The sequence below is a fragment of the Rutilus rutilus genome, assembly GCF_951802725.1.
Source record: "Rutilus rutilus genome assembly, chromosome: 2".
Taxonomy (NCBI): domain Eukaryota; kingdom Metazoa; phylum Chordata; class Actinopteri; order Cypriniformes; family Leuciscidae; genus Rutilus; species Rutilus rutilus.
This window is the reverse complement of record NC_140210.1, coordinates 9,457,212-9,470,230: the sequence shown is the minus strand read 5'-3', so window position 1 is coordinate 9,470,230 and position 13,019 is coordinate 9,457,212. Positions and strand designations below refer to the sequence as shown.

The 13,019-nt window shown below is 36.5% G+C and overlaps 1 protein-coding gene across 1 annotated transcript; it reads right to left on the bottom strand.

The window, feature by feature from the left end:
- Positions 1 to 1,083: 1,083 nt before the first annotated feature.
- On the bottom strand, positions 1,084 to 10,608 carry LOC311286646 (cyclic nucleotide-gated channel alpha-3). The gene is made up of 9 exons (XM_084402910.1): positions 9,739 to 10,608; positions 8,205 to 8,359; positions 8,048 to 8,077; positions 7,828 to 7,959; positions 5,231 to 5,299; positions 4,962 to 5,129; positions 4,779 to 4,880; positions 4,109 to 4,215; positions 1,084 to 3,254 (listed from the first exon to the last, which is right to left on the bottom strand). Exons 2-9 carry the CDS (start codon positions 8,294 to 8,296, stop codon positions 1,864 to 1,866), a joined length of 2,091 nt encoding a protein of 696 aa, XP_084259036.1. The 5' UTR covers positions 8,297 to 8,359; positions 9,739 to 10,608; the 3' UTR covers positions 1,084 to 1,863.
- Positions 10,609 to 13,019: the final 2,411 nt, after the last annotated feature.

Here is a 13,019-nt window from a genome sequence, read left to right as displayed (position 1 = left end):
ATATATATGACTAATAAACAAAACAAAAAAATGCTTTTTGGCAAGTCACCTTTCTTTAATTACAGCAGTCCACGATTTTTTGTGAATTCCAAGTTTGTGCAAAATATATTTTTTATTTGAATAAATTTCACATCATGTACTTTTTTTTTTAATCTTAAAATATTATTTTTATTTGGGAAAAAAATATGTATGGTCTTTTACTTATAGACTGCAATGTATGTTTTTGGCAGAAATTTTCACCAACATGACAACCTAATCCAGCATTTCCATGTGTTCGATTCAGTGAGACATTGATTATGAGGGAGAGAGTGATGAGGCTTTGCAAGCTTCCGTTTTACACGCTCTGGTTTGCACACAAGCAAATGCCAGCCTGGGTCTATTCTGTCTGACAGTCTCTCATCCACAACAGTTTTGCTGCACTGCTCTCACCTCCACATTCACCTCACAATAGCGAAACGCTGCTTGATTCCTGTCCCTGAGGACACCGGGAGAAAGGCAGCCTAATTAGCACCCTGTATTGCATGAAGTTCAGGTCGTTGACACCCGACAACTGTCACGTCATTTGCATTACAAGCTGTTTTTGTAATAATAATTGTGATAATTCTCAGCTGCTTTCCATAATCAACATCTCTCAAAAATGTATCTATAAAAAAAACACACAAATATATGATTAAATGCATGAAAACATTCGAAGTAATTGAATGCCTCAGTACATGACAAAAATATATTTTTGTAGTATTCAAGAAACAAAACAAACAATTATCGTAAAAAACTACGCACAGAGACGCTGACACCTAATTTAATTTTACATTTCAGTCTATGTTTTCCGCTCAGGAGTCAAAACTGCAGCGTTTGCATTTCCAGCACAGCTAGCCTTTAATGTTTGGTAGATCTTAATTGTTGGTCTACCGTTCCCAATGGACAAGACGCACTGAAGTCATAGATTGTCACATTAAGGGCAAGTCGGAACAGGATTATGCCCACAACAACTGCACAGTTTAATTATTTGGATTAATTGTTGATAAAAAAAAAAAAAAAATCTCCAACAAACCAATAAATCCACAGTGGACACGAAATGTTAGGAAAATTTCTAAAATATTTTTATTTATTACAGAACACATACAGCAATTTTTCATTAGCTGAATGAAAATAGAATATACATACAAGAACAGAACATGATGGACTAAAATGGGGAACCCTCCATTTTATTCTCATATAAAAAAAAATTAACTTAAAAACCCTCGATTTTATCACATTACAGGATGTTCTGCTTTGGAATTTATGTTCGCTTTAGTAAAAGCAAAGCTTTGTTATAGCAGATAAGACAGCAAGGCTTGGGAACAATTCCTGAGAACTTGTTTGAAATTTAAACTGCATAAAAAGTTCAAAACTGAAAGATATTGTGCAAATTTACTAATGCTGGTTAAAAACCACTTACAGCATGACATCTCACAGAGAGTATAGCTGCACAAAAACCCCCTTAAAATTCACAGTTCTACCATTTTAGGCATCACGCTATCTGATATTCAGACACTGCAATACTCCATAGCAACAGCATCAGGAACCAAAATGACCAAAAACAGAAGATGATCTTGGTGCATTGTTGTCCAAAAATACTTCTTAAAACAATCCTGCATTAGTGAGGCTAAAACAGTCTGATCTGTCATTGTTTACGCGCCTTCACAAATTAGGTTTAGGTCTTGTGAAATGCCAAATCTCTGACTGACTCGTCTATAAATAGTACATGTTGCTGCTGTGCTATTTTGAGATCAACCAATTCCTCTCAAATGATGCCAAATTTCTCTAAATGTGTAATCCGTGTTCTTGAGACATGCTGTGAGTTCAGTCTATTTCAGCATAAAACTATTTGTCCTTCTTATCCTCCACGACCTCAGATAAATCCTCCTCCCTAAGAGTCTTCACTCGGGCCTCCATGTTGGTGATCCTCTGTTTGATCTTTGTCTGGCTGGCTGTCCAATCTGCCATAAGACGAGCGAATTTAGTCTGCATCACATCTAAATTTGTCTCCAGCGTGGAGACCTTTTCCTCCAGGTCCTTCGGGTCAGCGCCGGCATTGGCTGCAGCCTCATCGATAAGATTGTCTTTCATCAGAATAGCTCTACCTTTCTCCTCTAAAGCCTTCTTTGCTTCTGGGTACTCAGTTAATGCTTCCATCAAGTCATCTTTCGAGAGTGCGAACAGATCGGAGTATCCCACGCTGCGTATGTTAGCAGTCCTGCGGTTTCCGGCTTTACTTCCTTTGATGCCGAGGATGCTGATCTCGCCAAAGTAAGCACCATCACCGAGCACCACAAACTGCGTAACGCCATCATCCGCCACCACAGCTAGTTTGCCTTCTTTGATAATGTACATCTCCCGCCCGATGTCGCCCTTCTTGCAGATGTAGTCGCCAGGACTGAAAACCTGCGGTTGAAGTTTGAGGACAAGCTCAACTAGAAGCCCTGCCTCGCAGTCCTGGAAGATACGCACCTTCCGAAGGGTTTCCAGATGCACGTTGATGGCGATCTCTGCCTTGAGTTTGTCTGGGAGGTTCTTGAGCACTTCCTTTTCATCGCAGGTCTTCTGTTCCGTCCAAAGGTAGTCAAACCACTTCACGACACGGGCCTCCAGATCTTTGGTGACCTTTCGGAACTGCATGTACTGCTTGATGGAGTCAATCTTGGCCTGGAACTCCGCGCGGGATGCATTCATGTTGGAAATCATGGCACCGACGTTACCAACGATGGTGGCGAAAATGAGCACGCCGATGAGAAAATCAGAAACGACAAATAAATACTCAATGTCTCGGACAGGCGGTGGCGTCTCCCCGATTGTAGTGAGCGTGAGAGTGGACCAGTACAAGCAGTAGATGTACTTCCTGGCAAGACGGCCAAATTCAGGGTCACTGATGTTGGGGTACACCCAAGTGTCTGATCCAAAGCCGATTGTTTTTGAGATGGCGAAAAAGATGCAGCCGTTCCAGTGGATGATGATAAGGATGTACAGGACGAGATTGCTGATGCGAAAGATGTTGGGGAAGTTGGTTCTGGTTTCAGTGCGGTCGAAGAACTCAAACAGACGAGCCATTTTGAAAAGCCGGTTAAATCTTAGTTCGGGATTGTTGTACCCCACTTTCAGCATTATTATGTCCGTCGGTATCATGGAGAACACATCATATCTGAATTGCGGTGACTTTTTATAGTGTTCCCACAGCTTCTTAGATTCTCTCACCAGTAAGCCTTGCTCCAAGAAACCTGTGAAAACAATTACAAGAAGTTACATACATTGTTTATTAGGGATGCACGATATATCGGCCACCATATCGGTATCGGACGATACATGTTCAGTTTTAATGTTATCATTATCGGACAAATATATTAAAGCCGATAAATATATTATTTTCTTTCAGCTGAGATACTTCAGATGCAATCAGTTCGCCATGATAGTTTTTAATTGGTTGAAATATGACTGAAATCACTTCAAAAAAGGAAAATACAGTTAAGTGCAACATGTGCAGCACAAGTCTGTCATGTAGGCTACATAAAATTCTAATGAGAATATTATAATAATTGTGTGCTTGGGACATGGCTTTTAATGGTTAGACTTTTGCTTTTGTAATCAGGCTCTCAAAAAATAAATAAAACTTTGGATTTAGATTTATCTGCCAAAATATCGGTTAGCGGCTTTCAAATGTAAAGTAAAAAATTTTCATATCGGTGCATCCCTATTGTTTATAGGATGTTATTTTTAGCACTAACTACTACTTTCCCCATAGAGCAGTGATTTCAGAAGTTATGTTCTGTAGTCTAGAGTTGTAGAACAATAGTAATAATAATAATAACAATAGTTTTTGAATGAAAATAAAAATAAATACAGTATGATTTCAGTTTGCATCTTGATTTTGTGTTCTCTTTAGTATTTGAATTTATAAATAGATAATTTTATTACATTATTCAGAATTGATTCATTTAAATATTTTTAAGTCAGCCTGCAACCCCTTTAGCAGTTTGCTGAACCACTGCTTTAGATGGATTTTTAGTTCATTCACTGTTATAGTTAAATATGACAAAGTGAACACAAATAGAGAAAATTAGAAGAATAATCTCACCTGTTCTTGATCTCACAAATGTGTCAAGATAGTAGATGGTATCTGATGAATAGTCCAGAACTAGCCATAAGATTGTGTAATCATCCTGCAGCTCATTAAAACAGGATCTGGAAAAGATTTTTTTTAGCATTACATTAGAGCTATCACCACACAACAGCACCAGAATATTCTTTGAAGTACAAAATATTATTATATCTGGCTTGCTTAGTTGGAGACACTTAATATTCAACAAAATATTGACACTATTGGATGAGAACTGAACTGAGCTGGACAATGACATCACTGTTTTCTGCAGAACTGCTTTATAAATGAAATTAACTAATTTAATAATTGCTGATCTTTACAACAGAAATGAATCGACACTGAACTGACTGAGCAATGACAATATTTTCTTTTAGAGTTGCTTTATAGCCGAAATGAACTCTGTTTGCATCACTGAACCATTTTCCTGTTAGCACTGTAAAAAGCTGCTTTGAAACAATCTGTATTTTATAAAGTGCTATATAAATAAGGTGACTTGACTTGATATATTTCAGCATATAGTTTTCTTGTTTGTTTGATAATTAGCTGTGATATCCCTATTATTTTAAATAACATTTAAATATATTTTATATTATTATATAATTATAATAATTAGCATGCAATATCATGGAACTTCTAATAACATTACCTGGTAATAAGCATCATTAGGTTATAGAAGACAGGTATTGCCACAATGGTCAGCCAATGGTAGTACAAATCTGTCGCTGGATCCATTATCCATACATGTTTTCTAAAAAAAACAAATTATACAAAGTTCAGGACTGAACAAAGACCTACGTATAATTGCATTTATTTGAGATAAAATACTCACGGTTTCTCCTCTTCCTTCTTTTTATCATCCTTTTTATCATCTTTCTTTTCATCTTTTTTCTCATCTTTCTTTTCGTCTTTCTTCTCATCTTTCTTTTCGTCTTTCTTCTCATCCTTTTTTGGTTCTTCTTTCTTCTCATCTTTCTTTATCTCCCTGTCATCCTTTTTGCTGCATTCAAATGATGATGATGATGAATGAAATTTAGTATGTAGCAATTAGCATAATGTACTTAAGCACAACATGTAATAATATTGAACTTTCCCACATACTCATCTGTATTGTTGCAGTTGTTCATATTCAGTGTTGCAAGAGGCCAATGATTTGCATTGTTGTTGAAGCTGTAAAGACAACAATATTGTAAATAGTCTTATTCCTGTAATTTGATTAGGGATAAAATATGAAATACTAAAACATTATGAAACAATGTTGACTACATTGAATTGGATTGGATTTACAATTGGATTTAAATGGATCTGTTAAATGGATTCAAATGGAGTTAAATGGAGCTGAGAGTACTACATTGTTTTTGGTAGTTGAAAGCATTATCAAATTAATCTAAATATTTAATAAATCACGCAAGGGGAGAGAGATGTGAAGAAGTTGTGAATGATGCATTTTTGAATTGTGTGTTAATCTTATAGCTGTAATGCATTTCATTCTGTTAAATGTGAGCAAATAAGTAGCAGTATATTCCACTAGACTAGCAGTATGACCAGGACCATCATCAGGACGGGTTGTGGTTCGAATACTAGGACCGAAGAAAGTGAGAGTGTAACAGACAAGCAGAGGATTATAAGGTTACCGTCAGCACATCCTCTCTTGCTGTCTTGAGAAACACTTAATCTCACCATAGATCAAGAGACATTTCATTAGCGCTGATTATGTTTCCTGTTAGTTTGTTGAGATTAGTTTGTTGGAAATGCGGAAGTTCACACCTTCTCCAGAAAAGAAAAAAAATATCAAGCGTAGCGTTAGTTCTGGCAGGTCACGTTAGTCAAGCTCGCATCAGCTGACCCTCAGCTGATCCACATCTACCTATAGGAATATGACGCCTATCACCATATACATAAATAAGCTCCTTCAGTATTATCAGCAGCTATCGCGTTTCTCAGGAGCTAATTACCCTCCTCTATCCCCAGCTCCTCCTCTCGCCCAGTCAGGATTTGACATTCTGATTCCCCTTGAATCAGATAATTATCGAATTATGTTGTACTTTAAAATCTTGAATTAAATATATTTGCAAATTTTCATGTTGGTTCTGTTCTGTTTACCCCAAGGGGGATTATTGCTGCTCTCCCTGCTCTTATCCATGCTAGGCTGCATGGATGCGCAGGGAGTTCTCGCCCAGAACGGAACCATACCGCCAATCCAAACTGTATGCTAATTGTCAATCATATTTGACGGTAGTGGTCCTGACAGAAATATATATGGCAGCAGCTTTTCACAAATTGCACTAAGTGCATATAGTGACAGATGCTATTGACATTGTCAATCATTGTTAGATACTGTTTATACTTATTTATATTGCAAATAGTGGCAGATACTTTTTGCACCTCTTTGTATTGTAGAAAATTATAAAACAGATAACAATATTTGTTTCAGTGTTTATGATTAATAAAATCTAAAATGGATGCTGCCTTCTTGGAGCATTACTTGTCCCTGTCCCTTGAATGGCAAAAATAGACTATTGATGCCTGCTGATACAGACAGATATTTACTTATACGCAGGCTCAGAACGCACATGCAACTTAACAGTTGCCTTTAGTACTTTTGGTGTGTTCAGGCGCAGCTTTTTGGCCGAGACGCAGCCGGCGAGAGGTGACAACACAGTCCGCTTTCATCGCCAACACAGTCCGCTTTCATCGCCGCTAGTTCTTTGGCCCTGTTTACACCTGGTATTAAGATGCGTTTTGGTCGGTTGGATCACAAGTGGACGATGCTAAATACAGGTGGAAACGGGGTCTAAAAGTTTTGAGCTTGCAGAGGTAATCGAAAATGCATTTGACCGGAATGCTTTCGTAGTGTAAACGCTCATGTGGTTGAATATTTATGGGAAGCGCGCTAGCCAGATGGGATTTAAACTTTGTTGGCTGGAGACCCAAGTTTAGTTTGAAGACGAAAAACGTACCAAGTTCAGTGTTCTCTCACCATTCCTGATTTGTAACACATGTTCACCGTGTTCTGCGTTCTATCAGAGCAGAAATGAAAGCTGCTGCTCCCCGTATGTTCTTCCGTTGTTTCCTTTGCGTTCATATGTATATTGCGCAAGCTTATTTTGTCCATTAGTTTGAAAGATCTGAAAAAACACCCATACATTTACCCGTCCATAGACCCTCACTTCGAAGAAAGGACAGTGGAGTTTGAAGGTGTTTGAAAGTGGACAAAAGAGACAGATTAAAATCGAGACAATGAAATGTCTCTCTTACAAAATACCAGGTGTAAATGGGAATGTGAATAGTTGCACAGCCCTAGATCCGATCGACCAAAACACATCTTAATACCAGGTGTAAACAGGGCTTTTGACGTCGGCTTGGTGTGTTCCAGGCTTTCCTTGCTACGCCACTGATCCTGTTATCAGCAGGATTTCTTCTGTCATTTTGTAGGGCTCAATCAGACAATGGTGGGCGGAGTTAGTATAAATAGCATCTGCCAGCAAGGCAGACTATTTGCACTTGGTGTAAATAAACACTCCGATATAATACTCAATAAAATCACTATACAACTTTATAAAATCAAAATTGTGAGATATTAACCTTGCAATTGTGAGATAAAAAGTCATGGTGGAAGTTTCCATAAAAATGCATGGTGATTACTTTATTTCCAATTTAGTTTAGTTCCAATTTCACACGGTTGCATTTTCACTCACTTCCTCTGGCGCAGTTGGTCCTGTCCTCTGTCATCCCATGATGCATCCTTTTGCATGTCTCCAGAATCGCTGCATTCAGAAGCTTTACATTTGGTAGACCTTCCTCCAAACCTCGGAATGAACTGGCACATCCTGAAAGTGAAGGTACAGTGGCTTATTAAAATCACTTATGATGCACAAACAATTCTCAAATCTCCAACGGAGCAAAAGATCAAATCACCTGCCCATTAGTCCACGGGGTGGCTGATCACTGCAAAAGAGACAAATATACAACAAATAAAATATTAGGACTTAAATGATTTAATTGAAGTGAGAATTGTTCTAGATGCAAAATAGTGATTGATTTGTCTATATATGTCTGCGGTATATCCTCAGACCTTTCTCCTCTCTCGATCCATTCAATAGCTGGCTCAGGAGTGAAGGCGGATCTTTGTGAGGGGTATGACTGTTCTGTGCAGATTTTAGCCATTTTCTTTCCCGTTAGACCATTCGCTGCAATTGGATCACATCTGGAGCATTTGTGAAATCACTCCTGTAAATTGAAATGCACTTCCATTAGTGAACATACGTTCCACATGCACAGTGGTTCTAATCCATTTCAAATTCATGAATAAAAATAGTATTACAGCTAATTTTAGTAGGGTTGAAGTGATGCATTTTCACACTGCAACACTTTGACAATTTTTATCCCGAAAAGATTACAAATAAATCCTTGTTCTATTTTAAAAATGGACAGAAGGTTAATGGATCCTATATACATGCAAAACAGATGCAAGTGTCTACTCTATAAATACACACTGCAGCTTAAATGCCAAGTGGGATCAGGAGCGTCTTCCAGGAAGATTAGCTGTTTAAAGACAAAAAAAAAGAGCCTGTGGTTTTGAACAGGAGATTTCTGATTGAGACAGGGAGGTAAAAATGCTAAAACTGGGGATTCCTTTAGCCAAACATGCTATAGGATCAAACCTGTAAGTGCTTTAAAAAAAAAAAAAAAAAAAGTATATAGCCTACCTCTCTGAATATTTATTTGCAATGTAGCTATTCTGATATAAAATGCCTTTTTTTTTGTTCTTATTTTACATCTCCCAATTCTGACTTTTTCTCACAATTGCGAGAAAAAAGTCATAATTGCAAAATAAATTTGCAATTGTGAGAAAAAAGGCAGAATTGTGAGTTTATATCTCGCAATTGTGACTTTAATTCTCGAACCTGCAAGTTTATATCTCGCAATTATGATATTTCTCAGAAAGTCCCAATTCTGAGGATAAAACGTCAGCTCACAATTCTGACATTTTACCTTTTTTTCTTATTATTATTTTCTTGTTTATAACAAGTAATTGTGTTATAAAGGCGGAATTGTGAGATATAAAGTCAGAAATGCGACATATAAACTCGTAAATCTGATGGAGAAAAAAAGAATCGCGAGATAAACTCGAGTTTATCTCGCGATTATGACTTTATAACACGCAATTGCGAATTTATATTATAACACACAAATCTGACTTTATATCGCGCAATTCTTACTGTATAACTCAAAGTTAGTTATAAAAAGTCGCAATTACACTTTTTAATATTGGCGGTAAAAAGCTTCCATAGTAATCGATTGGCTACAGATCCACTCCTGGTTTTCCATTTTACCCTCTGCTAGAAGCATTAGAGAGAAACACTGAACTTTTTTGAATAAAACGGTGCTTTATTCGCAAATGTTTTGTAGGCTACGACATAAGTTAAATTCGGAACTTTTGATGGAAATCTAGACCAATCAAATTCGAGGACCGAAACTACTAGAACAGACAAACAAACAATAAATAAAGTGAAGTGTTGAAACAATGTATTTGGGAATTCAAGCAATTAAGTAGCCTAACTGCTATAAAATATAAAATACTACAACAGAATCACACTCAAGTTTACCTGTCGAATTTGATGAGAAACTGCGTGACCCCCGAAGCAAATTAATCCACAGGCTTCTTCACATCAGCGAAATCCTATTCCACATGTCTTGCAGGTTCAGAGATGTTCACATGATTTGATCTTCACTGCGAAAACAAAACGCAAAGGCAGTGTCCTGTCGAAGTCAAAGCGCAAAGTAGTTATCGGGTGGATGATGGCACGTGTCTTGCGCTCGCGGAGGACATCCCTCCTCCTCCTCCTCCTCCTCCCCACAACACACCTGAGCAGTTATTAGTCTATAACACCGAGAGGATGCCAAGATTTAAGAGTCCAAAACACCCGAGTCTTAGAACAGAGTAGCCTACAAGTAAGTAAGTACATAAATATCATGTTTGCACGGCATTATGATCATTTGGAACCAAAACCTAATGGTATGAAATTAGAATCCTCTATGAGTAAAATGAGATCTTATAGATAAACAGTATAAACTCTGATTCTTAGAGTCATATTGCAGATTGTATAATATTTATCTGAACATTACTTGCTGTTTTGAAATAAATGTAAAGGCAATATATAAATGAAAACAACAACAACAACAACAAAACCTTCAAAGTTTATCATAATCATATCAAAACTGTCCTGTTGGGAACTTTATAAAAGATTTACATTTGTTTTTTGTGCTGAAATTCTATAAGAAAATATTCTCACAATTCTGACAAATATAAGCCCATCTATTATTTTATAAAGAGTTCAGATTATACTGATTATACTCACCACCATCCACATAAATAATCATTCCGATATTTGTACGGTGTGTGTATGTGTTCAGTATTTAATGTATTCAGCGTAACTAGTCATGAATCTGCATGCTTCTCTTGTTCCCGGGTGATCAATATTGTGCCCTGGAAGGTAAACCAGTTAGTTGAATGTGTTAAATAATTAAGAAGAGTTTATTATGCCAACTCAGCTTCAGTTAATGGACTTGGTGCTGTAGGATCACTGGCCCGTCACAAAGGGTGGCTTGCTTTCAGTTACAGTAGCAAGGTGTCCATGATTTAGGTTAACAAATTATTATTTTTTTGTCTGTGTATTTTGCTGTTTAATCATCTTACAATGATGGCAACACATAATACTACCAATATAGCTAATGCTCTTTTGCCCTTTAACCTTTGTTAACGCTTTCTACGCTCTCCTCCACCCTCAAAGGGAGTCTTAATGGCTTGTGCCATAAACCCGTAAGCATTCCTCTAGGAAACCTCGCACACGACTGCTTCACGACGGAAAGATCAAGTCCTGACCAATACCTGGAATCTTGCTTTAGGCAGGCTGTTAATCTGGGTTTACCCACTAATGCTCTTTCTTGGATCCAATGTTAAGAAGCTGTCAGACACAGTTGAAGAGAGACGTCTATCTATCTATCTATAGTTTTCATAACATAAGACGGTATGCATTACAGAACAAGAACGATTGTTTTCTCTGTTTTTTTATTCAGATTACATTTTTTTTTTTTTTTTTTACATATTGTGAAAACATAAATATCTAATCATTGTGGTAAAATTAAGACATGCAATAAACAGTCACACGGCACTATGGTTTCACATAGCTGTTAACTTGTCATTTATCTCAGCCAGATCATTTTCTAAATTATACCAACTTTAATCTAATTTTAATTTTGTTATATGTAGTTTTGTGAGGTCCATAATCGCTCAACATTGAACTGTCCAATTAAATCGAACTAATTTGCTTGTTTCAGACGGTTAATGTCTCAGAAAGTAAATCTGTGTTATAGCTACTATCTGTCTTGTTGAATGTTGTGATTATCATTATTTCAGATCTTTACTCATTAGTGAAAGTGTCTTTCACTATTTTTGAAAATGTTTGCTGCTTATTACAGTCATTCTCAGACAACGCTTTGAGAGGAGATAACCACCATCAATCAGATTATGTTTAATCTTTTGAAGTCAGACTTCAAACAAGTGTTGCAGAGCAGATGCTAGTCTCTAATCACTCTCGAATGATAATGAAGTAATTCCATTGGAGAAATCAATATGAAAAGAACTGGGTAATACAACATTTGTACAATTAGACATTTTTCTTATTTCAGTAAAATGTTGATTGCTGTAATTTGTTGAGGTCTTTTCTTTAAGGTTAATATCATTTTAATTTTTTATTAAATATTGTTCAAAACGTCACTTTGAATTTTTTAGTCAGGTATATTTCGTTCCAACTTGGTCTGCTAATCAGTCCACTAGTTCATATTTTAATGAATTAGAAATAATTAGAAATATTTTTCTCTAATGGTACACCCACTGAAATTAAAATCCAGGTAACACTTTATTTGAAGGTGACGTAGTTACACGTTACTACATGTACTAACATGCATAATATAAACCAAACCATATCTGCAACTCATATATGTAGGTAATACTCAGTACTTATTTGAGTAAGTACAATGTAACTACGTCACCTTAAAATAAAGTGTAACCAAAAACGGATAAAAATCCCAAGTGTTTAGATTTACCAGATGTGTATTTCAGATTTGCAACAGGGATTTTCCTCATAAGAACAACATGAGAAAAGAAGGAATCAGTACATGTTCCGTTTTCATGTCCTGTTTAGTCCAGTTAAGGTTGTTGGTTTGCAGATGACTGCTATGAAACAAAGCTGTTGAGAATGCTAACATCAAACATCTCCAGAGATGGGATCTTGTTTACTGGTGATTGCTGTCCTGATCTAATTGCTGTGTGGTTATAATTGTTTCAGTCCCCTGACTCCTTACCTAAGTTCTTTCCTTTATAATTACAGAATGCCTCTTTAAAACTAAAAATAACAGTTGTAAAAAAAATATATATAATACAACTAAATGCTAAATGCTCAAATCTTGTTGAGCCAATTAAGTCTGAGATTTATGTATCTTTTAATTCTAAATTACCGATATAGCCTATCACATGCAAAAGTTTGGGGTCGTTACGATTTTTTCTTTGTTTTGAATGTTCTAAGTCTCTTCTGCTCACCAAGGCTGCATTCATTTGATCAAACATACAGTACAAACAGTAATATTGTGAAATATTATCACAATTTAAAATAACTGTTTACACTCTAAACGTGAACTAACACTGTGCTAGGTTCGGAAGGACCTAAGTGATATAAACTGTACCCATAAAAGGAAGTATCAGGGCAGGTAAGTTGTAACCAGTAACGTTTACTCACAATACTTTGCAAATAACAGTTGAACACAATTACATAACATTCATGAAAAAAAAAAGAAAAAAAAAAAAGAAAAAAAAAGGGCCCTTTAAAGT